The sequence below is a fragment of the Dermacentor variabilis genome, chromosome 6 (genome assembly GCF_050947875.1).
Source record: "Dermacentor variabilis isolate Ectoservices chromosome 6, ASM5094787v1, whole genome shotgun sequence".
Classification (NCBI taxonomy): Eukaryota; Metazoa; Arthropoda; class Arachnida; order Ixodida; family Ixodidae; genus Dermacentor; species Dermacentor variabilis.
This window is the reverse complement of record NC_134573.1, coordinates 191,220,944-191,247,371: the sequence shown is the minus strand read 5'-3', so window position 1 is coordinate 191,247,371 and position 26,428 is coordinate 191,220,944. Positions and strand designations below refer to the sequence as shown.

Genomic DNA, 26,428 nt, shown 5'->3' with positions numbered 1-26,428 from the left:
TGTCACAATTGAAAATAATGAGCACAGTGTAAACCTATGTGCCCTTTCCACTCTTCGTATGCTTTACTGCACGTAGCTTATTTACACACCTGTATTGCGGTGTAGCAAGCTACAAAAGAAACGTTGCATAATTAGGCTTTTTACGATTATCTTTCTCGCAATACACTAATATTTCGCGGTCAAGCATACTAAAAGTGAAAAGGGGCCACAATCACTGCATATTAAGAGTTCTTTAATTATAGACTCGCGCACCCGCCGCCTCTCAGGTCGCCTAAGTGGACATACTATGCTGGCTGATAGCGGCCCCCTCCCACTTTTTGTATGCTTCACCGCGTAACTAAAATGTACTGCGGCGAAGAAGCCGTACATTTGTATTGAGTGAATAAACAAATGGTCTTTGCAACAGTACAGAAACAAACGCGCACCATGCATCCGTCTACCGCACGGAAGAGCGTCGCAACATACGGTAGCTGATTCACACAGGCCGTGTAGCCCACTTATCAGTCGTAAAGGGTATCATGGGTAATTCAAAATTTCAGACACACATGTGTTTATGTTTACGTTCGCACTCCTTGCGTAATAAGACTCCCAGAACTTCCACAATTCAAAACTTACAACACACAAACGCAAAGAACACAGGCATATGTCTCGTTTCCAACTCGGCCGTCATGCAAATGACATATAGCGCGGAAAAATGTGAACATGCTGTGTGTTAGCGCCATAAACTTCATACTAGGCAAGGAGCTAGCACACCACAATCCCGCGACAGCCGCTAATGAGACCAAGACGGGAGCACATGTCTGTGAACGCGCAAACGAAGCCCCTAAGCCACTCTGCTCCTCCGCCACCTCCGCTGCACGGCTGCACTAGTCCTTTCAAGCACAGCACAGCAAACACACATTCAGCGCTGAACAGTGGGCGGTCGACGCAGTTGCATTTACATAACTTGCAGCCAGCAGCACATCCCCCGATGTCCGTTAAGCAAAGTCGGACACGGCGACGCCACATCGCGGTTCGCAGAACTTCGCTGCCGAGGCGCTAGGCCAGTTCGATAGTTCAATTGTCACCCGCCGGGTTCTCAAGAAAGCACGGGTCACACAACGTAGATTCTGTACTGCCAGAGCTCACCGAGGCCAAAGCCGCACTGCCGCACCGCCACTACTCACGGCTTTCCGCCAAGTAACACAGAACCTACAACCAACACACAAGCAACGCAATCAAAATCATATGTGCAATGTTGAACAACGCGCGGGCCAGAGAACGATCACGCCGAGGACGAACACGCCATGGCGTCGCTCGGCGCCAGCATCAGGTCACGGGGATATTTAGGAGAATTTCACTCAAAGGCAGGGGCCTCAAAGAGAACAGCCTCCTCAGACTCATGCATGCAGTTCATTACCAGCCGTATAGCGTATGCCACACTGTATCTTGTGTTTAAACGAGAAGAAAAGGATAAAATAGATGCGATCATTAGGAAAAGCGTTAAGAGAGCCCTAGGGCTCCCAGATTCGACCTCGACAGACCTCCACCTCAGAATGGGGGTTCACAACACGCTAGTTGAACTCACTGAGGCAGTACGAGTGTCTCAGTTGGAAAGATTAGGCCAGTATAAAACAGGGAGAAAAATCATGGAATGGGTAGGAATTCAATGCGACAGGGGTGCCCCGACTGACAAGAAAGACATTCCGTTGGACGTGCGTAAACGCTTCCGAATCGCCCCCCTACCTAAAAATATGCATCCTATCTACAACAAAGAGAGGAGAGCTCACAGGGCTAAGGCTCTAGTAAATAAACTTAAAAACACACCGGCTCATAACGTAGCGTACGTGGACGCCGCTTGCGGCAGAGACGGGGCTGCGGTATCGACGGTGGTTGATGGCGACGGGTGCGTTAGGATAGCGTGCTCCACGTGCACGAGGGACGCCTGTACAGATGAGGAGGTTGCAGTAGCGCTCGCTTGTGCGGGTACAAAAGCGGGAGTAATATTATGCGATAACAAATTAGCTATCCGAAATTTTAACAAAGGGAGAATCTCGGAAGAAGCCCTCCACATTCTACTCAAAAACCCTCCCAGGAGGGACACAGCTTTTATTTGGGTACCGGCCCATGAAGAAGTCCCAGGCAACGAAGCTGCTCACGAGCGCTCCCGAGCACTCTACCACCGGGCAACTCTAGAGCAGCCAGCTCCAGGGATAAAAGATAGCATGATCACGTACAGGGAAATTGTCGATCACTACAAAGCCGAAAGAAGAATCTTTCCGCCTCCGCATCGGTCTCTCTCTTTGGAGGACGCTCGCATATGGCGACGCCTCCAGGGAAACAATTATACATCACCACATTGGATCTACTTAACACAGACGAGGGACTATAACGACGCCCTCTGCAAAATTTGTAAGCAAAAAGGTACGCTAGACCATATAATATGGGAGTGTGCTGGCTCCCCAGGGGTTAAGGAAAACATTGACAGTAGAGAAGCCTGGGAGGCCTTGCTCCAGAGCGAGGCTGAAGACGACCAGCGTCGAGCAATTCGCCTGGCCGTTGAGGCCGTGAAGACTCACCGTCCTCAAAGCGCGGGGACTGCTTCGTCCTCCCCCACTACCTACGTGTAGGTTAAGAGGCGGGCACCCCAGCTCGGTGGAACAATCAAGTTTTCAATCAATCGATCAATCGGCGCCAGCATCGCGCCTTCTCAAAAATCCCTAAACGATGCTGTCCCTAGGCACCTAGGATCAGGTCACGTGAGGGATTTTTTTACGACAAATAGACGTACGCCTCACGCCTCAAATGAACGTCTCGTCTCATGAGAACCACCGTAGACACTAGCGCCACACTTCCCTCTAGGGTATTTATTTAGAAACTCTATGATTAAATCCAAAGTTTGTCGTCCTCTGTCATCTGTCCGACGCGCGCCACGGAATCGGAACAAGAACAGTGACACGCCGATGATGACGCTGTAGTCATTGCTGATGATGATAGTTTTTTTTTTTCTACACGCGGACACGATATTGGGGAAAGTAGCCCTTAATAGCTTCGCTGTAAAATAATAAAGTGCACCACGGTCGGCACTTTAGCAGGGTAAACTTCCGGATGCTTCCATCATGGCTTCCATGAACTTGTTATAGATGTATACTAAAACAGCGCGAGACAGAACGGCGCGCCGTCTACTTTCTTTATACTGTGTCTCGCGCTGCCATGAGGCGTCTGCTGCCTTTGGCGTCGCTCTGGCTGGTTTCGAGATTCTGCGCCGCGGCTGCCCGCGGCCCGGCGGCGGCGGCAGCGGCGGTGTCCACGGGAGCGAGAGTAGCAAGTCTGACGTCATGCAATGGCGATTTGATATGCGGTGTCGGGCGGGTCACCACTGAAACATGTTGGCCTATACTTGTGTACAGTTCTGCATTGACAACTCGCTGCATCGTGCTGACGATGGATGCATGCCAGCGTTTGGATTATAGCCCCGTATCGTTTGAATTGGACGTGGACTGTGGCTTCTTGCGTTTTTAATCAACGTCTACGTCGTTGGAGTGTGCGAAAGAAGCAGAGGTAATTGTACCCACTCGCTGAAGCGTTTTAATTGGATAGTTCTGTTGGTGCTGCTGTCTAAATTAATTAAGGGCGACAAAGGCCGCATGCAGTGACACTTTTGTTTTTCATGCGTGTTAAGACGCAGTTACTGCTTTCTGCAGCCACAAGATGTGTATGACAGGTGCATTTGGGGGCACTCGGCGAAACAAGCAGTAAGTAATACCTGCGAGTAATTCAGTGCCAGATAATTTCTCTTACGACAAACGACACGCTGTGAGGTTAAATGTGGCGATGGGGCGCCAGCGCAACTTGCTGATTGCGACAGTAAGCTTTTATCAAAGGGATATCGCTGGCCTCCATTGCACAGATGTCAACTGAACTGACGGCGCAGCTGAGTGTCGTATTTCCGCTCCCTCCCCAAGGTGTAGTGTCGGGGAAATTCTTGAGTCATGGCTGTTCTGCTTTATAGACAGCGATTTGCCCTTATCTGAGCACTTGGGTGTTTTACTTGCGCACTTTCATTGCGGTTGTGCTCACCATAAGCAACTATCCTAAGCCTTATTTCCGCGACTAACGTTCGGGTGTTCAGGTTAAAGTGGTGCTTGCAATGCTTTTGGAAACCGTCTGCGAGCGCCTGATTAAGCGTAACTGGCATAATGCACAAACTCACCTTCGTGCCTCGCATCCAGCTCTTATACTCGCAGTTTCTTATGCTGTGCCTATTCCTCCAACTTCGCGCACTCTTCGCGCAATTAAAATTAGGTCACAGTTTTGTGGACGAGACGAATGGGGTCTTTCCTATCGTGCTTTTCTTTCGTTTTCTTTCTCAACGGGGCTTCGTCTTTGGCGGTTCGCATATCTGCAGTGGTGCTCGAGGGCCTTTCAGCAGCACGACGAGGAAAACGAATGTCAGTGGGGGGTGTCGGGGCAGCTGTCGCGGCCCGCCCTTGGAATTTGCTTGCTTTCTGTACTGGCAGCAGGGCGTCGGCTTTGTTTATGCGCCTGTTTTATGGTCTTACGTCACGTGTTACACGGACAACAGTGGCTGATGCAAACGAAACTTGGTTGTTGGTGGTGGTGTTCAAATATTTGTCTCTATTTCGGAATCCGCTCGGCGAGTACGTGACTGCGCCCGGCGCGTACCCTTCGTCAATTTAGGAGTTTCTCTTGTGAGTACTTCGGTTGATGAACAATCGTATTTTACCTCAGATTGCAGACACACTGCTGCAGTTCTTGCACGATGCCTCTTGAATAAAATAAAATATATTAATGAACAGTACAAATTTCGCACAGCAACCTAATAAACTATTAATGACAAGCTTATTTTAGAAATCAAACTGTTCCCAGACAACACACTGATGTCCTTTGGATATCCTTGGGATGTCCTGCTTAGGAAGTGTGGGATGTCCCTGGGATGTCCCACACAAATCCCCAAATCCTCCCAAATGAGACAAAAAACGACACCTATAGGATCTTCCATTATGTGTCCTTCCTGGTGACATTCTGGGATCATATTTGGATATCCACAGGATGTCCATAAAATGTGCTCTCCGGGGCATTCAGGGATCACATTTCGATGTTACATATTCTGCTGTCCCTAGAAATTACCAGTGCATGCCGCATTTAAAGGGCAGGTAGCCATAAATACAAAGAATTGTCTTTTTGAAAGTTGTACATTTTCTCTTCGAACATTTTTTCACTTCAGTCACCTTCAGTGTATTCTTCCAGAGATGTAATTCACTCGTTTTCCTGCTTTTTGCCAAGACTGCAGGCTTATGGCTTTCAGTGGTTCTGTTGTTTTCCTCTTTGTTTTATATTTACCAAATCGTGAGAACACTGGAAACATTGCTGAGGGGGCAGAAGCACACGTATCCAGCTACACAGCAATGGGTGTGTGTAAGTTCCCAACATAAAATGAACAACAATGGATATTGCCCTCCGTGTTTCAATTCCAAGCCTGGAACAAGAGCTTGAAGACGTTTTTAGGCCGAGGAAAAGGTAAATGAGCAAATGACAATGGCACTGAAGGCCATCATGCTGTAACAGTTCTAGAACAGAATTAAATAATAAAAAAAGTAATGTGATAAGGCAGCGAATATTGGAGTACACTGAAGACTGCTGAAGTTTAGAAATGCTCTGACAGAAAAAATTAATTGTTAAAACATTTAATATTTTTGGATTTTTTGTTATAAGCACATGACAACAATTTCATGTTGGACAATGCACTATAAATTAGACAGTATTTCACGCCAGTTGAACTTTGGAAATGTTAATTTTTATTGCACGCTTCCCATAAATAAGATGAACAAATATGTAATTAAGTCATTCTCACAGGACCTATTAATACAAAGTTTAAAATCTTTTGCTGTGTTGTTTCCTGTGCCCAAGAGAAATTTTGATTTCCTGGAACCATAATTTCTTTACTAGTGTGCAGAGCCTATTTAACTCTCATCTAGTAGAGCAGAATTCAAAGTTGTATTTACTTGCTAAGGTGCTTTTGTGTACATTGCTGTGCACTTTTTAAACATTGTACAAGTGTACCCAGTTTCGCCGATGATGCATTTAATTAGTCTTAGTTCTGCTCTCTTAACTCTTAATCCTACACTGCTAGAAGACAGTTAAGCAGGCAGTGCAAGCTGTGTGCACCAGTAAAGAAATTAAGTTTCAGGAAACAAAAATTTCAACTAGGCACAGGAAACAACGCATCAAGAAAATGATGGCACTGAATGTGGCAAACAGTATCATTAAAAACAAAACAAAAAAAAAAGGATGAAACACCAGTGAAAAGAATATGTTCATACAGGCCATGCAGATAATCTGCAACAAGAAAGCTGACTTCAGCATAATCATATTTGACAGCGAAATTTAAAAAATCATATTTGTTGAGCAGCAAGTCGCTCGGCAGCATGGCGGAACCACGTCATGGCGGCCCTCTCGAGATCCTTTATTGTGGCATCTGGGTGTCAGATGTCATTAGTCAATGTGCCTGCATGCATGGGCAAAATTATCCTTCCTATAAGTTTTGCACACCACACAAAACTTGGACCAGTATATACTCTACTAAAGAGACAAAACTAAATACCAGCACTAAACTTAGCAAAGTGTGAATAATAGGTGTATAAGTCATAAGCTGTTACAATGTCGTACATTATATATATTTTGACATGGAAAATCCATCTAGTTAGGCAATAAGGGATCAAATCTGTCAAAGCAGCCTCAATACAGTGAGTATACTGCTTGACACTAGATTTAAAAACAAGTGATATCAAATTTGCTACACCTAACTCACCACACATTAGCTTGCATAGATTCAGCTCTGAGAATTTCTTTTTCCCCTTCGTTCCAAACCAACTGAAGCTTATTGCCGCGTTCCTGCTAAGGAGGGACTGTAGAATGCGTGTCGTTTTCTGTTTTGTTGAGTCCCCTCCTTGGACAGCCAAGTGCTTCTTCAGTTAAAAAGAAACAAGAAAAAATACAGCTATAAAGATAAATTGGAATTCAGTTAACACTGAAAGTTTTGCAACCTAAATGATTTCTTTGTAATAGAAAAGTGCTAACTGGCTTTTACTTTTACTCTTATTCTTTAATATTGTCATAGACAGTTAATGTAAAATCCTACAGCATGTCATGAATGAGACTTAGTGTCATACGTAACATCAGTATCAATTTCTGTCTTGTAAGTACAGCCCACTGTAGTTACAAGACAGGCAATTTCACACTGAGCCTAGGCCATCAAGCAACATGGTTAGGGAGTGGAGTACTAATTGAAACGTGCTTACAGCCATAAAATTGGCAAAAATTACAAGAATAGACGAAGCAAAGAACTTACCATCAGATGTAGAGCTTGTCTGTCTGTCTCAAGCTTTTTGTCAAAGTCGAGCATGTCTGTCGCATCCGAAAAAGGCAAATCATGGAGGTCGCAAGGTTGTCAAGGTGCACTGTTGGCATTGCTGAGCAGCTCATTAAGGTATTGTGAATGGGCCTGCTGGGTCTGCTTAATACTATTATGTATCTGTAAGACCCTTTCCATGAAGGCTACAAAAAAAGAAAAAAAATTAATGGCATTAGTATTATGTAAATTTTTATTTCAGCGCTATTTGCAAGATGAAAAATTACTGCATTTATTCGAATATAGTTGGACCTTTTTTTTCTCGAAACTGTTACCCAAAATTAGCTATCGACCATATTTGTGAACACAGCTAGCCAGAGTGCCAAGCTGAGTTCCGCCATTATGCCTGCCGTAAGGCCAGTCTGGAGATTAATAAGACTGGCTTTAAAGAATGCTGCATATTTAATGCGCTCAGCGGTGCACGAACAGCGTCATTTGGGATGCCAAAGATGCCTGCGAAGCATCTAGCGAGGATGTCTTCTCTGCCAGTTCAGACGAGGTTACAGCTTGTGGCATCAACTAACGAGATTTAGTAGCCGAGCGGTAAATAAAGGTGCGTCATGGTCAAAGTGTTGCATTTTTCTAGAACGATATAGGTCTACCTATATTCAAATCATGTTTTAAAATTTTTTCTGTGAGTTTACTATATAGAGGTCAAGTATGTCAGTAGTCAACCTATTTTCGTGTACATATGGTAGTTGATGTGGCAACACTTGGAAAAAAGAAACAGTGATGAGCACTACTAAACGTACTATCAGCCATAGTTGAAACATAAACAGCGGAGCACACGCTTCTTTATAGTTTTCGTCACCTAACACTGGCCTTGTGATAAGTGTGAGTTAGGATTCACGATTTGTGCAATGCTGTAGCCACACCATGGACAACAAGTGCTTTTCTAAGTCACTGCTTGCACGCTAGCAACCGTCATAGCTTGAATGATGGGGCGCGCACCTAAAGGAGGAAGAAGCGATAAACTGCACCACTGACTCGTGGTAGTGTCAATCGATCACGATGACATTGAGAAAAGGTAGCATGCCAGCAGTAACATACAAAAGCTTTTCTTACATGCTGCATAGTTGTGCCATAGGGTTGGCTAATGAATACTCATGCTCACACCACTATCGTGAAGCGAAAGCTAGGTGAGGCAAACTGTGTAGAAGCTATGCACTTTGCTGTTTGCGTTTCAATTTACACAGGTACATAGCACTAGTGAAAGAAACATATTTATCATTTACATTACAGCATTCAACAGGGAACATGTGAATGCAAGCTGAAAAATAAAAATGCAGATATATTAATGACGGGACAGCCAGCAATATTGCAAGAATTCTGAACCTGTGCTTGTTAGTATGGCTTCGTGATAGAAAAGCAGAGTGCCAAACGGGACGAGAAAGAGAGAATAGGACTAAGCACTGGCTGCTACTCTGCAACCGCAATATATACGCTTTAGAAAATCAAAAAGAAGGTACTAAAAAAAGTGCCTAAAAACCAGACATGTGTCCTTAATGAAAACAAGATGAGCATTTAATCTCTTCGTCACGGAGATAGCCCATTTCTTTTTCGGTCAAGGAAACTATGCATCACTGTGCATTGCAAAGGGCTTTCATGTGTCAGCTCACTTCTTGCTGCAGTGGCTTAGAGGCTGTGGTGTTGTGCTGCTAAGCTTGAGCTCGCAGGTTCAATTCCTGGCTGTCACATGCACATTCTGATGGGGGCAGAATGCAAACATGCTCATGTGCCATGCACTGGGTGCATGCTGAAGAACCCGAGGTGGTCCAAATTATTCTTGAGCCCACCATTACAGTGTGCCTGGCTCATAATCATATCTTGCTAGAGGCATGTAAAAAGCCAGAATTAAAATTTTTAGTGTCAGCACGCGGTCAGTTGCCTTGACCAACAAAAAAGTTGGCTATTTCCATGACTGAATCATTGAACACTTCATTGTCATATTGCCGTTGTGATGCTGTAATGGTCTTTCCACCTTCCTCATTCTAACGTCATCACTGACTCTTGCCATGCCGTCATCACTACATCATCGTAATCCCATGGTTATCAGCACACTATTGTCATCGCACTGTTTTCCATTGTCATCACTTCAAACACGTCATCTTATTGTCGTTGCCATCGTTGTCATGCAGTTGTGGCCGTACCTTCATCACAATCATCGCCATGCACTTGCATCATCCCATTGTCCTCATGCTGTAGTCGTCATATTGTTGTGATTATACCATAGTCATCGTTTCAAAATTGCCATCTCCTTGTTGCCATGGCGTTGTTGTCATAATACCTTCGTTGTTCCATAGACATCATACTTTATCATTACATCTTCATCATACAGTCTTCATTATGCCGTCATGCTCACGGGCAACCTCGCCAAGCGAGGGCTATAAGAAAGTGAGCTGATACCAGAGACACCATATGTCGCCTATAGCCAAAGCAACGATAGTCTCAGAATGGCCACTGTAGATTTTTTAAATGAATGTGGCTTCATCGGTGTGGTGTGCTGCTATATTGCTTGAATGCTAATCACATTACGTCGACAGTCATCATGAGATGGGTTCTGCCATAATTTTTTCTGTCATGAAGCTGCAACATAACTAAAGAACAAAGTTGATTTAGTGCTAAGGGCACCACTTTCTATTTCCAATATGTTACAATGAACAACAACATAACTTAGTGCTAATTGACTATCATGAATGCGAATGGTACATATAGGATGCAAAAAATAACTTGTCTCAAGTAAACATTAAATGAGAAAGCAAGACAAATCAGTCTTCACAGATAAAATGCTGAAAATTTCGCCTTAGCAGCACTAAAGCCCTACACTGAACCCTATTAACTATAACAATTAATAGAAGGTGGACGACATACCGAGCACTTGTGAATCTGCATGTGACCTTGTAGCTCCAGTCAGATATGTGGATACTGGCCTGTATGATGAATCTGAACATAAATGACACCACAGGTTATGCTCTGCCTGACTGCAGTGCAATAAATGTCCAAAAACAAAAATTATAATCACTGAACAAAGCCAGCATAAAGATTTATATTACATGCGGAACATACCAAGAGGTTGCAACTCTGTGAAGCTGGCGTCTTCAGCATGTGTCGAAGCAGGCCTGCATAATCCATCTAAAACAAAGACGTAAGAGCATAGATAGATAGGCTCAAAACGGCTGAAGTAGGCAAAGAATTCTAATTGCATTAAAAAAGCTAAATATCAAAAACTACAGCTCCATAACAAACATAGCAATGCGACATCAGAATGACACACCAAGCACAATGTGGTTCCGTGTGTGGCCTTGTAGCTCCAGCAAGAGGTGTGGATACTGGTGAGTATGATGTACCTGAACATAAAACAGACCACAGGCATTTGACCATAGCTAATAAATGTACAAAAAGATAAAAAAGTGGAAACAATGAATGACAGCAACATAATGATGCATATCCCATAAATGACATACGAGTTTGCAATTCCGTGAATGAGCCAGCAGCTTCCAACCTGTGCAAAGCATCTAAAACAAAAACACCATGGATTAAACTCCACCTGCATAAAGAACATAACATTGCATATGAATTACAAACCGAGCACATGTGGATTCGTGTGTGACTTTGCAGCTTCAGCAAGAGACGTGGATACTGGCCTGTAGGCTGAACCTGAATGTAGAACAGACCATGGGTTATGCTCCACACGACCATAGTGTAATAAATGTACAAAAACTAATACTAGGAACAGTGAATCACAGCTGCACAAAGATGTATATCACATAGGTGACTAACCTTGAGTTTGCAAGTCTGTGTATAATCTTGGAGCTTCAGCGTGAGTAGCTACAGACCTGTGCAAAGCATCTGAAACAACAAAGACGCCATGGCTTACACTCTGTTTGATAGCAGAATGCACAAGCAGACAAAAATTTAAATATACTAGCTGAGACCAGCAAAACATTGAATGTGCCAATAAACTGCATTCATGACACACAAAGCATTTGTGTCATGTCCCGTTATGTCTTACGCTGATATTCGTTCAAAAAAGCGTCAGTAGCCTGTAAGTGGTCTTAAATTTTTTACAAAAGGTGCAGAAGCTGGGATGGTGGGGCAAGGGGGTATTCTGTAAGTGTCCACACAGTGGACTCTTACAGAATATACCCTCTCTCCTATGATCTGTGCAATGCATCTTAATCATAATATGCAGTGCTCCAGTGCACAGGTGTGGTACAAAGCAACATTAAACTGCAATCACGTATGTAAAGACATACCAGGCACTTGTGCTTCTCTCGAATGGCATAGATGCTGGTCTGTACAGTACAGCTGAAACAGAAAGAGGCCACTGGTTATGCTTCACCTCTACACAAAATACATATAAAAAGAAAGAAAACGCTATGTGCCAACACAGAGGCATTATTTCACGGCTGGTGAGACAATTAAGCTGCATGAGAATAATTAGGTTTACATAGTCCTGTAAAGTTGCATTACAAACACCGTGCACCAGTTTGCTAACAACTTTGCAGAGCATAATTCTTATGTTGGTGTGGCTGTCTTAAAAGGCCAGCTTAGAAACCTTGAAAGAAATGTAATATGGTACTGTAATTTGCTGAGCCTGTGGATAAAGCTTCAAGCAATCTGACAGTCTTAAGCAGATACTGTCATTACTGCCAGTTCAGAAAATGAATTTCATCCTCATGCTGGATGCATATATGAAAAGTTAGGTCAAAATAACTAGTCCCTAAGTCAGGAGCTGTAGGTGAAGTTAAAGATTAGCACAATGTTTCACAGTGTGCATAAAGTGAAGGCCTGAGCCTACAGACTCAGATCGTCAAGCAGACGTTCAAAGTGAGGCATGGCATGAAAGATCTACAAAAATGGTGCACTAAGCATGTAATGTTTCACATCCTCAAGAGCCATAAAATTCACAGGCAACAAACCGTTTGTTGATCAGAACTCAAATAGAACAGCTAAGTAAAAGGAAGAGCAAGTTTAAGTGTGCCTGGCTGAAGACTCGATATGGTGCGACCAGTGGTCCCCAAGCAAAGGTGTACAAAATGGTTTAATTAACTTTTGAGTATGATACCAGTTTAATTGCTGCCACAGCATAAATGACAAAACAATTTAGGGTGGACGACTATCCTGGCAGTAGAGCATGCATGCCTTTTGTTATTCTCTGTGTTAACCCGAATAACAAAAGGCACGCATGTTCTACTCAACATCGCAAACAATTTGTAACCTGTACTCATTGTACAGGTTACAATATGTAACCTGTACTACATTGTCTATGCCATACCACTTTCATGCATCAATGCATCATTGGAAATTAAAAGAGCATCGATATAACGTCACTAGGGTAATCTCAGGTCATTTGGGTATTCACTGCCGAGATTATTCCTGCAAGCCCATGTTTGAAAGTACTTCCATGCTGTATAGGGCTCATAGCAGGATGACGAGGGAGTTTGTGGAGGCCTACGAGATTGCAAAATTAGAGGAAAAGTGCATAAGCAAGCCTTTGGTATCGCTATCTGAAAAGGAGATATGACTCCTCGGTTCATCTTTGTGACCACTACAGTACATATTTTCCCCGTGCCTTGCACACGTGTACGGTTTATCGAAATTCACCACTGAATGTTCTTTTTTTGCTGTTACGTTTGTTTCCGCTCGTACGGTATATATTTATCGATGCGTGCAAAACTAACATCTATAGTTGAAAGTGAAGTGCTGTGTCTGTGTGTCTGTTTCTTTCTACGTCCTCGTACAGTCGTGCTTATACCACTCCACCATGGATTCTAACCAACTAGCCCACCAACATGTTTTAATCCACAGGAAAGGTGTGATTGCTAGGTATGCTGTCACCAGACTGATCCACATTGCAAAATTCCTGTGCACCGCCACAAATGCTGCCCCTCGCAACTTGGCTGAGCGAAAGGTTTGGAGGTGGTTCGCAAACTTCCACTGGCTGAAAGGAGGTGGCAGCGACACCAGGAAGATTCCTTGCGTTAATATGTTCGCCAGCAGCTGCCAGTATTGCGCGCACATCGGCCTGCACGGCTTGGTTGACGCGACGGTAGGCAGTCGCTCAACACATGGAAGCCATGCTGACGTTACTGCTCGCTTGTATTCATCGTTCAGATTCTCAATCGCCAGTAAACTGATGTGTGCATGTTGTTTACACGAGTGACATTCCAGGGTGTCTACCAACTGGGAAAACCGAGAATTCTCAGGGATTTTCAATAGTCTGGAAAAACTCAGGGAAAACTCGGGGGAATTTGTGCTTCTATCAGGGAAAATTAGCAGTAATTTTATTGAAAGGGAAAGAAAATCGTGGTAAAGCTGGCTCGAGTAGGAGGAGTTACCAGTGTTTAGTCACCGGCCGACTTTCCGGACTCCCGATAATTTGGACGGCTTCGCGGCACCACCATGTACCCCATAGCAACAAAAAAAAAAAAAAGAAAGAAAAAGAAACCTAGGCCCCATAGAGCCTATATATAATGTCTGAAATTTCTGATGCAAGAACCCTTCGCCATCCGATTTTCCGGACTTTTTGCCATCATGGCAGGTCCGAAACGGCATTAATAAAACCACCGCCACCGTTTTGATTACCTCGTCGCTGCTCGAACGCTCTCGCACACAGATCCGCTGGCAGCCGTAGCCACCACCGCAGCAACGCTAGGCCTAGCTGCTTCTGCGTTCGCTATTAAGAGGAAGCTTTAGCTCGGGCCAAACTCCGACGCGGCCTATTCAAATACATGTAAAACGCAAAAACGTTTTTATGAGATAACCCCTGGACCGATTTTGATGAAATCTGTCGCATTTGAAAGAGAAAGTTAAATTCTAGTGACTGTTGAAAGCGGAATTTCGATTTAGGGCTTGAATTTTCTTAAAACGATTTTCAAATATTTGACCGTTTGAAATAAATAGAAGCACGAAGTTTATAAATTCATAGCTCTGCATCAAGAACCGATATCGCGGTTCTGTAAACGGCATCCATTAGATCATTCAAAGCGGACAAATTCAATATGTCATTTTACATCTTATGTGAATTTGTTACGTTGGTTACAACGGTTTTGCAAAAGTTGTATTTCTCTATTATTAAATTTTTGTTATATTCATGTGTAACATATCAATTTTGTCCGCTTTAGATGTACTATTAGATGCAATTCACAGAATTGTATTATCATCTTTAGTGGTTAAGTTACAGAGTTGTAAACTTGATAGTTTCGTTTTCGAAAATTTTCGATTTTTGCCAATTTTTAATAAAAAATTGACAATCTAACTCAAAAATTCGAAACCAACAGTCACTAGATTTTAAGTTTGTCTTTTAAATGCAACAAACCTCGTCAAATTTGGTGCAGTGGTTGCCGAGAAAAACGAATTCTTCTTTTACGTGTATTTAGATAGGAGCACTTGAGCTAAAGCTTCCTCTTAAGCTTCTTGCCATTCTGTGCCGTGTTTTTCATTAAAATAATTCGCCGCTATAAGCAATGGCAACCGACTCTGCCTTTGTGGTCCTCGCGATTGGCTTCGAAGCTCGGAAAACACGATGCGTTGCATAATGCCGGTTGCCGAAAGTCAGCTTCGCCTCACTACAGCAGTATTATTACGCGGTGAAGCGGGCGCAAATTATTGAGGCGAAGCTCAACAAGCGTGGGAAGGGGCAATTGTCACGGGACACGCGTGCACCCGCTGCCTTTTGTCACAGGATGAGCACCGATGTGCCTAATAAGTGTACTGGTAGGCCCTCAGAGCTTTTTCTGATGTTCTGCGACAGTAAAAGACATGCAGTGGTGTACCAACTATTTCTAGTGTGTGTGTGTGTGTGTGTGCGTGTGTGCGCGGGGGGGGGGGGGGGCAAACCACAGATGGTCTGACCTTTCGTTCTCTCTCTCTGTGTGTGTGTGCGTGTGCGTGTGTGTGTACATATATTTTGCCAATTACTATTACAATAAGTGAAATAGCCTAAAATGTTTCTGTTTTATAACCGTTTATTCCGCTTCTGTTTTAACCATTCATGTTTATTTAACCGACAGGGACCTCACACATGGTGAACCATGGTGGCCCGAAAAATGAGCTGTATTTGCATTTATCTCTTGCAACTATATAACAATTCAAGATGATACAGGGGCAAAAGGCAATGAGTGCACCCACAGTGGTCTAGGATCGCGCCCAGTAGCAGCAGTACAGCGTACATAAAAAGGCACATTTGCTGCAGAGAATTTAAATTATTCAACAAAGAATTTTACTTGCTGTTTAAGTCTACAAGATAAATGTATGGCTAGTTTAGGTAATAGTACTGTCGAGGTTATAGGTGACATACAATCAACATAAATTGCTTGCAATATTCACACATTAAAAAAAGTGGACTCGCCATCTCGGCCCTGCGACAATGGACATCCAGCGAACCTGTTAAAAACCACCACTACAACTGCTGAAGGGGGTATGCAATGCTTTAGTGCTTTATAATGCCCTCCCCACCCTTTCCACATACTCAATTTCCACTAGATTTGATATCTGTTGAGTTCACAGTTATTCCAGGGCAATGGGATAAGTTCTTTGTTAGCAAAACGCATTCATAAAGCTCCAAATAGCTTACATGCGTAATATACTAAAAATATCATAATTAGTTCTCTATCTTCGAAGTTTGCCTTCATATTGGTGATAATGCACCCTTTATTTTCGCCAAATATAAACAAAATGTATTGTTTAGTTCATGGAGGACATCGCTGAAACAAGGACGGAAGGTGTTATCACATGAAAATAAGGAAAGAAAAATGATGGCTCATTATTATTTGCGCTTTTTACCAAACCAGGAACATAAAAATTTTGTCACACATTACAGTTACAATGGCCCACCTCCACTTTCCACAAAATATGAGCCTGTTGTAAACTACAGCTATGTCGGGACACCAGGAAGCATAGTTGATAGCGGCCATATCACACACTCTAATGCTTGAATAAGAAAATTTTTACAAAAGCTGTATTTGATCCAACCACTTCGCACTGGAAGTTTCCATTGGGCACCACCAATTTCCGCTAAATTTGGTCTTGGCGGCTTTTATGTGCTGTCAGAGCAGCGGGCTCAATTCTTCCCGTCTCGTTAGGCATGCTCAAACACACTGGAGGGCTTGCATACGTAATTTATTACGAAAGTCATCTATTTGGAACTTCATCTCCACATCACCCTTTAATTTGTCCTTACAGTCACCAAACCTAACGAAGCTGCCTTCTTTAGTTCAGTGAGGATACCAGCCGAAACTAATATATCATGTATGACAAAGTAAGTACAAAAGAATGAGGGTTCAATGATTATTCGTAACGCTTCTCAATAACCCAGAAATATTAAAACTATGCAACACATTCCACTTGAAATGCTGCCTATTCCTTCAAAGTATAAAGTATCTTAAACTCTCTTGGGACAATAACAGTAGCGTGATAATTTCGAACACTTGTTCACAATTTTTTGATGTTGTATTTGATCAACATGCATTTACCATCGCACATAAACTTAGCGTATTTCTCCTCTTATGTTCGCACAATTTTATCTCAGTTGTTATTGTAATCATGCAAGCGCAGCAGTGTAAGTCTTACACCGCTCGTAAAACAAACTAATAAGGCTATGGACCACTTGCATACCTATTCTACTTGGAGATGTGCATTTAACCCACTCATTTGGAGCATTACCTACACCTTATCCATACCATGCCCCTAATTTCCCCTAGAAATAAACAAGATGCCTTGTTTAGCTCACCAAGAACACCGGAGAAACAAACTGCGAATCTCATAATTTCCCCTTCGGTCACGGCATAACATTTGCGAACGCAACTTATTTTTGCCCTTCTGTGAGGTGGTTACAAGGAATAGACACTGAACATTAGGCTTTCAGTAAATTGCACATTCTGCTTTCTTAAAGTACACCCATTCCACTTCTCAGTGAAATGTATCCCTTCAAACGACCGCTTTCACGAAGGCATTGCCCTCTTTGACGTTTCTTCCAAGAGGGTAATGCCTTCGTAAAAGCGAAGTGGGGGGTTTCGGTAGTAATCGCAAAAGATTATTTCTTCCGTTTTTGTAATGCTTGGGCCCAATAATTAACCTTTACAAGTAATTTGAGCGGATGATTCAATATATTTATTGAAGAAACGTAGTACGACTCACTTTACAATTTATGAATATAAGTTACCATATATTTACGATGGGTCACTATAAAATTCAGAGGCATTCTCCCACCTTGACTTGCCTTGTATATGGAGTCTCCAGCAAACAGCTAATCTTCGAAAATATTTGCTTCTGTATGCATCTCGTTTTTATTTGTATTTGAGAATGTCTCACTATGAGATTTACACATTTCTTCCAATATATCTTTTTTTCGCTGTGCATTTTACTAACTCCTCCCGTCTGTTTTCTTTTTGAATAAAATAAACACTACCCCTAACTATTCAAGCTGGATTAAGTCGTTTTATTTATTTTGTAGCATGCTTACTAGAGAGTGACACCATCAGGTGACATGGTGTCAGCCCGTCTCTTGACATAAGACAAAGTTCTGTGTCGCTCAGGGAATTTGGCAAAGGCACTCAGGGAAAACCTGGAAAACTCAGGGAATTTGAAAATGTCAACTTGGTAGACACCCTTCATTCAGAGTATAGCACTGGACTGCACTTTAAAAGCGGCAGACTAACGCTACGAACATGGAGGAATGAAAAATGCGACGATAACTTACTTTCGTATTCGTTTTCCATGGTGCGCTTCCCGCCAACCGTAAGCTCTAAAGGTGAAAAACAAGGCCATCACACGTATGTCCGCAGGCCAGACTGATCAGAAACAGTTAGCAAATGACAACACTTACCTTCGATTTAAACGCAGGCTTGCTCCACGAGCCCAACTATAAAAACTATTTGAGAAAGCACGCGAAACCCCGAAACTATGTAGGACCTATGTGAACACGGAGCCCACGGGAGAAAATGCGAAACCATGGCAACAGAGCAGCCATAGCCGCCATGCCATATAAAAGTAAAAAGAAGCTATTCAGTATTTTAAATACTAATAATAAAGCTTTTGTTTTATTGGGTTTTCCCTGCTTATTTGGAATTAGTTATGGAGTAAAAAATAAATTCAAAAAGAACTCAAACCGAAACTGCTCGCTGCTTCTCCGAGAATTTGGCAAGTAGGAAGTATGTAGGTAGGTCTGTTGCACGGATAGTTTCAATCCCCAATAATGTTTACCTTGAACTACATGCTCTCTCTCTCTCTCTCCCCCTTCCCCATCTTTCATCGCACCCATCCCTCTCCCATGTGTAGGGTAGCAAACCGGTTACGCTAAACTGGTTAACCTCCCTGCCTTTCCTTCTCTACTTTTTCCTTCCTTCCTACATTCGTGCGCCATCGGAGTTGAGCTGGTTTAGTGTGCAAGGTTGATGCATACATAAATATGGGACTAACGACCAAAGCAGTCTATCGCGCGATATTGTTCACGTACGTACGTATTGCGCTTGCTAATTAACGCGCGAACGGCAGAATTCGTATGCAAAATTACAGTAAATAAGCGACATTGTGTGTTCTTGCCTCCCTAATGCATATTATGTGTGCAGGGTTACGCAAGTTTAATTTGAGCGCGTACGTGTACTGGGATGGCACATAAAATACTCGTGAAATAAGCATATGTATTAATGTGACTATATATATATATATATATATATATATATATATATATATATATATATTGCACACAAGTGCCCATTTATGTACTATTCTGGGACGTTTATTGGACATCCGTTCGCTTAAGTCCATGGGACATCCATATTACTTCCTTTTTTGGACTTGGGACTTCAGTACCAGCTTCGGACGTCCTTAGGACATTTGGTGTTGTCTGGGTTGCATGTTGCACCTCAAACATTGCTTTCTCACTTCTGCCCAGAACTTCATATTTTCGCATTACAACAATTGTTGACACAGTTAAATGCTCATAAAGGCGTGTTGGTCGTATATATGTTATGGGGTTACTGCTTTGTGTTGTTTTTGTTTCAGAATGCCTAATTCAGGATTCTTCTTTTTTCTTTTTGTGCGTTGCAAGTTTAACTCTCTTGTAACATGACAGTAGAAAGCGTTACCCTTTATGGCATGCTAAAGGGTATGATTATTTAGCAAGCTAGTCGTGCTTTGCTAGAGCTCTCGCTCTTTTATTCTTTTTCATACATTTTCAGTCTCTGCCAAATGTGTTGCGAGTTCGGATATAAAGGTGCTACACATCCAAAATCTGCAAGTGTGCTTTTGCAATGCTTTCTTGGATTGCACGTGCACTGCATGCATTACCAATGATTTCTGCTTATGGGTGTGTGTGCTTAGTTTGTAGCTAGAGCTAGCTTGCTTGCATTAAAGAGTCAGCAGATGATGCACAGAGCTGCATGGCGGAATGAAGATCAAGCCTGCCAAGGCCGGGAAACTCATCATATGGTGCTGCCAAATCTCATTGGCTTCCTTCATCTCTATTTTAAGCTACAGGCTGCGTGGAAGATGACAAAAGAAACGTGAGAGGCCACGGACCATGCTATGGGAGATGGAGCACACCATAAAGGCATTGGGACAGTGCAGAGAAAGAGCTTCGTTTTAAGACATAAAAGTTTCATTACTGGTGTCTGTTCTGGGAAATATAATTTTAATTTTATCGGCATTCTTAAGGTTTAAAAAAATATATTTTTAAAACTGAATGCTTTCCTTTAAAAAGCCTGTCACAACAACAGTCATAAAGCACAAATGATTCCCTGTATCCTAGCCTTGGCATTCATGTGGGGCTAGCTCCCAGCTGTGAAATGAATAAAAGAATGTCTGTTTAGTTATCTTTGAAAAACTTAACACATGCAAAAATTAGCTTTTCCTAAGCCTACGTTTTGACATAACAGGTCATAATACAAAATATTATTGGTGGATTTCAATAATCTAGTTCATTGCTGGGCCTTGATATGTAACAAATTAGCCAGGAAAGTTTCAAGAATTCTTAATTGAGTGAAGCTAATCATGTTGGTGTAACACAAGAATGAAGAAATTTACCCTTTAAGGAAAACACGAATAAAGATTTAAGTTACTATATACATGAGAAGTCACAATGCTAGAGGGATGAAATGCTCTCCTGGTTCTTTTTTCTCATTGTGTATGTCACGAGACACTGACTGCATCTTCTGAGTTTTATAAATGTTTCTTCGTTAGCCTTGCACCTGTTGCCTACTAACCGTCACATGGGCTGATTTTGTATTCTAAACTGTGCCACAAAGATGCTAATAACACAAGAGTTATTCTAAATGTAAAGCTAAAGCTGCATGGTGGACAATGCATAGTGGAAGAAAGCTAATCGTTGCTGTGGCAGCATCTGTACCATGCACAATATCTGTGAACAAATACATCTGGTTGTGCGTCCCTTGTCAGAGCTTAAAGCTAACTTATATTGTAATACTGCGGTTTTTAAAATACTGTCGTATTGTTGCGCAAAATAAACAACAATCTGACCATGTGACTCGCGTAAAGCAGTCAAGTTTACTAAGATGGAAAAACAAACATTTTCGTTTTGCAATATGTGGAGGGGTGCATAGGGCTATTAAAAAGAAAGGAACTGAAGAATATAATTTTTGAAGACAGTTGCAACATAAAAGTTTGCAGCATGAATTATAAATGGTGTTCTTAAGATTGACTGGTGCCAAGGAGGAGCAGTTGAGGGTGCAGTGAAACTAGGCATGGGATGGAGTTTGCTGAAGCAAAGCAAGGGCTAGAAGAGGGCTCCCTCCTGCATAGAAAAGTATGATGGCATGGTGATCTTATGATGGGATAGGGAGAAGATATGGCAACATATCCCCCCCACAGATGTTGAGGGCTGTTGGCCTTTCATGTCTGCGTGTCCTGCATACCTTTGCCGCAGAGAATATTGACTTTTGCTATTGGGGTAAGTGCCATTGCATATGGTGTGCAGACGTGATATGTGCAACATGTTTATAAAATGACTGCTTGTGCCAATTTTATTGGTGGATTATGTTCTGCTATTGTAGACAGCTCTCCCTATGGTACAGTATTTTATCCCATTTCTGTGCCTTGCCAAAGAGGAATATAATGCTGCAGTCGCCTGCAGCCACTGACATTGAATGTTTCAAACAAGTGGTGCAGTCCTGCTAAATGGTCATTACGCAAGATTTTATTTCATTGCAGACATGAGAAATTGTGTAGCTGTACAGAAATCCCTGTTCTGCCAATCATAGTTCAAAGGCAATGTCGGAATGCAATAGTGTTTAGGAAATATGGTACTTGTGCATAGACATGAAAATGTAGTGGTTTCAGTATGTTCCATGAGCCATAATCTTTACAATTCTGGATCTTGCATGAAGAAGCCGAAGAAAGGATCGGTAGTGTGCCTCTCAAGACAGTGTGCATAGCTTATCCTCCCTGTTAGACTAGGCTGGTATTAACGTGAGGGATTTCTTCACCCAATTCTATTCCTGTATCCACTGCTCATGACCTGCTCGTGGTAACATAGGCTGAGCACCACTTGGACCATTGATGAAGTGCAAAGGAAAAGAATTGAAATATTACATTATCCCGGTGCTGCTTTGTTGCCTGCAAAATTTAGTCACCTGAACCGTGGACCCAGTTTATCGCACAGTACAGACGTAGGGCTGTTGGCAACAGCCTTTAAAATGCAGCACGGTTTAACCTCAGAATTTAGCTGTGAATTACACAGATTTACTGCAAGAGTCACTACTAATAATTTCCATCATACTGCTACAAGCTCTTACAAGCTGCTACTAACACTGTGCTAGTTGTGCACTTGAGTATCAAGACTAATACGTGTTGGGCTTCCATCCATCGGTGTGACCTGCAGATGAGTGGAAAGCATGGAAAGTGAAGAGGTGGTCACATGTTGTGCCTCGTGCCCGATTCCATCTCCTGTCCTGGTGCACTCCAAGCCTGCCTTGTCATCAAGTGCGATGCTGCATCATGCACGCCACTCAAGCCTGGACTTGCGAGGTCACGTTGGGCCCTTGCCTGGCATAGCTCATGCAGTCACGCCGCCTTCATCTGCGTCCAGTAACCACATGCCACGGAGGCCTCACCATCAACAGCACCAGCGCAATCTGAGCCTGGACTCGGCCATGCGTGTGCTGAGCCCTGTACACCACAGTGGTGGTGACACGGCAGACCGCCGCAGTTTGGCATCGGATGACAGTGGCATCTTCAACTCGGATGATGGTGACCGGACTTCTCGCGTAAATGTGGATGCAGCCACTGGCACAGTGGCGCCAGTGCCGCCCTGCCAGTTGACTTTGCGGCCACCAGTTCAAGGGGTCATTGACGAGGTCCACTCACCAGTGCAAGAGGCAAGTATAAAAGTTCACTCATTTGTTTCTGACCAGAAAACTGTGGCCTTATATTCCAACAATGCCATAGAAGTGTTATTTGACCCACTGTGGTGTTGTAGTGGCTCTGGTGTGGTGCTGGTAAGCCCGAGGTCACGGGATCAAATCGTGGCCGTGGCAGCTGCATTTAGATGGGGACGAAATGCAAAAACACCCGTGTACCATGCATTGTGTGCATGTTAAAGAACCCTAGCTGGTCAAAAGTAACCCGGAGTCTCCCACTACGGTGCGAGTCATAATCACATCGTGGTTTTGGCACATAAAACTCCAGAATTTAATTTTTAAATGTTATTTGGCATACAAGATCATTTGTGTTCTTAAAGGGACCCTGAAATGATTTTGATGATATTGTGTAAACATATTAAGTCGTTAGAGTAGGTCCTTCTGATCACTAATTGATAAATCCAAGTGCTCCGCATAAAACATAATTTATTATGAGGTTTTAAAAATGTACATCGCTGCCAATTGAAGCCCATCACTCCGCTTAATTTTAAGCCACGCGTAATCATTTGACATAAAAATTGCCCTAAAGACTTTAGTAGGGCGAGCTACCCGATTGGCTGTCCAGGGCGCGTCATTGATAATTTTTCCAACTTTATGGTGAGCAAATGTTGTTCGTAATAGTTGGCATGTTGGTGAATTTGTTTCTATAAAAAGAAACTAACAGAAAGAGAATGAACAAGAACAATTTCTCAGTACATTTGATCACGTCCGACACACAGCAACTGTCGTCTGCTTGTGTTACAACGTGCTCCGTGTTGGCGAGAGCTCCGCACTCATTGTTGGTCTCAGGCTTTTCGCGAGCACCATGATTTGCCTTTGTTGTGTTCTGGGCTACAAATGTAGCGACTGGCAATATGTCAAGCTGCGACGCCCTTGTCCCTCTGCAAGGCAGCAGACGAGCGGAGTGGCTGCAGCGCATCTGACTGTTGCTATCCGATCGGCGTCAGGATTTGCGCACTTGTGGCTGTTACTTTACACCGGAGGATTACTACCACAATAGTGTTTCGCGAGTTCAGTGTTCGGGTAAACACAAGCGCAAAGGGACAGGGCCTGGTCGTTTGACTGTGCCGTTTCACGGGATGAGCAGAAGCGCAAATGTGAATGGTCTGCACGGTACAGCCACCCGGTGGCACAGAGCCCAACCAAATACCGTAGCAATAACAAAATGTATTCTTCTTTGCTGCTGGTGTAAATTATTCGCAGGAGTGTAACCATTAACACATTGTTTTTGTAAATGTTTAAAATGTTTTACACTTGGTTAAAGCAATATTAGCTCTTTGACTGGTTAAGCTCTGCGCCAACAGGAGGCTGGACTGTTGTCATGAGGTGCACATGCTGCATTGAAAGGTGAAGACGACAACGATGATGATTGGTGATAGAGGAATCGGAGCGAAGAAGACCCACGGCGGAAGAAGCAGTGGCCATTGGCCCATGGGTCTGGGCTCCTGCCTATGTCTGATGTTCCTGAGCCTACAGCTCAACGTCTGAAACTGGCGTTTGTCTGCGAGCTGCCCAGCGGAACACCAACCACAGCTTCTGTGCTTGCGACCTTCACTCCTGGCTTATGTTCCTGCCCCGTTGCGCCACGTTGTCTCGCCTCCCGACTCCAGCTGGGGTACCTCGGCAGCAGACCACTTGTCTGCACCATTACAGCTGTAGGCTTGTCTGACGCCCCACACCAAACAATATGGTTATGCATGAACTTTAATCGTTCGATTCTGTAGTCTGCAGACTGTTTAGAGACTCCATACTTTGTGATCCATATTAACCTTTGTCAGCAGTTATATGTCGTCAAGTTCATATAAAGCATTGTTTGTGTGTGTGCGACAGGAAGCCTACGCTTTGTATTTCCTAAATCGGTCTGTATTGACCACGTTAAAGAACCTAGTAGGGTGAAAAGATCTACACCGTGACACATTGGCGTCTGCAACAGAACAAAGCTATTCTCTGTCGGACAAGCACCTAATCCAGATGAGGGATTATATACATTAATGGAACTTGGGGAACGCTTAAGCTTATCGGGGCGGAACTGAGAGAGTGGGGAATGGATGCAGAAAAGCATCAATCACGATGAGAGGGCAGTGGAGCGCGTGACATCTGAACGAGCTCGAGCAGAAGCGGAGGAACGCAGCCTTCAGCTACGCATTAAGCTCGCCGAAATGGACGCAGCCCAAGGGGACAGACCACAGGTGGGAAAATCCCCTGAAACTGCACAAGCGGTTCATTCACAAACGATAAATCCGCGCATGTTTCTCCTGCAGTTTGAGGACACCCGAGATGGTTTGGATAGTTACCTCCAAAGATTTGAGCGCGTCACCACCAGCCAAGGCTGGGACAAATCGCAGTGGGTCATTGCACTGAGCATGTGCCTCACGGGAGAAGCATTGAAGGTGTATGGGAGACTGTCTCCGCAAGACTGTTTAAAGTCTGACAAAGTTTAAATAGCTTTGCTGCAACATTTTTGCTTCACGGCAGAAAGTTATTGCGAACGTTTTCGCACCTGCAAGCCTCAGAACGGAGAGACTGCTAGGCAGCATGTAGATAGCATTAGAGGCTACTTCGATAGGTGGATAGAACTATAAAGGCCCCTTAAACATTCCAGGACCTGGCAGAGTTGGTCATGATGGAACAATTCCTAGCTAATTGCAATAAAAAACTTGTGACGTTTCTCCGTCAGCAGAATAGCTGTACCTTGTGTGCTGCTGCAAAAGCAGCTGATACATTTATGGATGCCCAGCAACAAAGAAACTTGTATCACTTCAAGTTGGAAAATTGGCCGGGATGGTGGGGATACAACTTCGAGATGCTTTTTATATGGTAAGGCAGGATATATGGCTCCAAAGTGTCGGGCTAAAACAAAAACATTTTGCCCCAAATGCCGTCGATTCAGTCCAGAAGCCAAACAGCGTCTAGAGAAAGGGTCGAGGCAGGATCAAACGTCTTGTTTTGTAGATAACGCCTCACCGAAATCCAAACCTATGCCTGTAATAGCCGAGGTCGAACATGTGCCAGCCGGAGGGATGCCAGGAGACGAAACAAAGATCTGGTCAACACAATCCATGACAGATACAAGCAAGATAATCACCCTAGTACAGTGAAACCTCATTAAACCGTAGTTGGCCAGAGCTCGGAAAAAGTATGTACTAAACGTGCAGTATTTATTAACTTCGCGCGACAAAAGTGTTATTTTCGTTTGATGCCAAGGCTGCCTAGCAGCGATGACAGCGGCCTCAAACTTACTGAAGCTGCGAGCCAGCTTTTCAGCCAGCCCCCTCTTCTTGGTAAACACTCGCATGGCAGATTCCTCGTTCAGTTAGCACTGCAGAAGTAGAAGTTATGGGGCGCCTTTTCATTGCTGGGTGCTGTTCTCGTCGCGACGATTTCATTCATGAGCCTGACGTAACGTGCAGCTTCTACCCCTGTTGGGCCGGGATCGCCCATGCTGTCGCTTTCCGTGTTGTCCTCATCACTGTCGCTAGTCCACACTTCGGCAGCAACAGAGGCAACGATGGCAAAAAATTGAACCTCATAGCCAACATCTCTTCGCGGTTGCAGCAGCACCGCCGAGCAACTTCTTCGGCAGATCCCTGTCGCGTGCCAGCGCTGACTTCTTCGTGTCACGTTCGATAGCACGAACAAT

At 43.5% G+C, this 26,428-nt stretch overlaps 1 protein-coding gene across 6 annotated transcripts in view; it reads left to right on the top strand.

The window, feature by feature from the left end:
• Positions 1-3,238: 3,238 nt before the first annotated feature.
• Positions 3,239-26,428, top strand: part of fwd (phosphatidylinositol 4-kinase beta fwd) — a 161,138-nt gene continuing 137,948 nt past the window's right edge. The window contains exons 1-4 of one of the 6 annotated variants that reach the window (XM_075697209.1): positions 3,239-3,540; positions 3,684-3,734; positions 19,594-19,628; positions 22,251-22,746. In XM_075697209.1, coding sequence (XP_075553324.1) covers positions 22,264-22,746 — 483 coding nt within the window. In that variant the 5' untranslated portion in view covers positions 3,239-3,540; positions 3,684-3,734; positions 19,594-19,628; positions 22,251-22,263. Of the gene's footprint in view, positions 3,541-3,683; positions 3,735-16,656; positions 16,674-19,593; positions 19,649-22,250; positions 22,747-26,428 lie in introns of those variants that run through there. The other 5 variants (XM_075697205.1, XM_075697206.1, XM_075697208.1 and 2 more) reach the window with 5 other exon arrangements.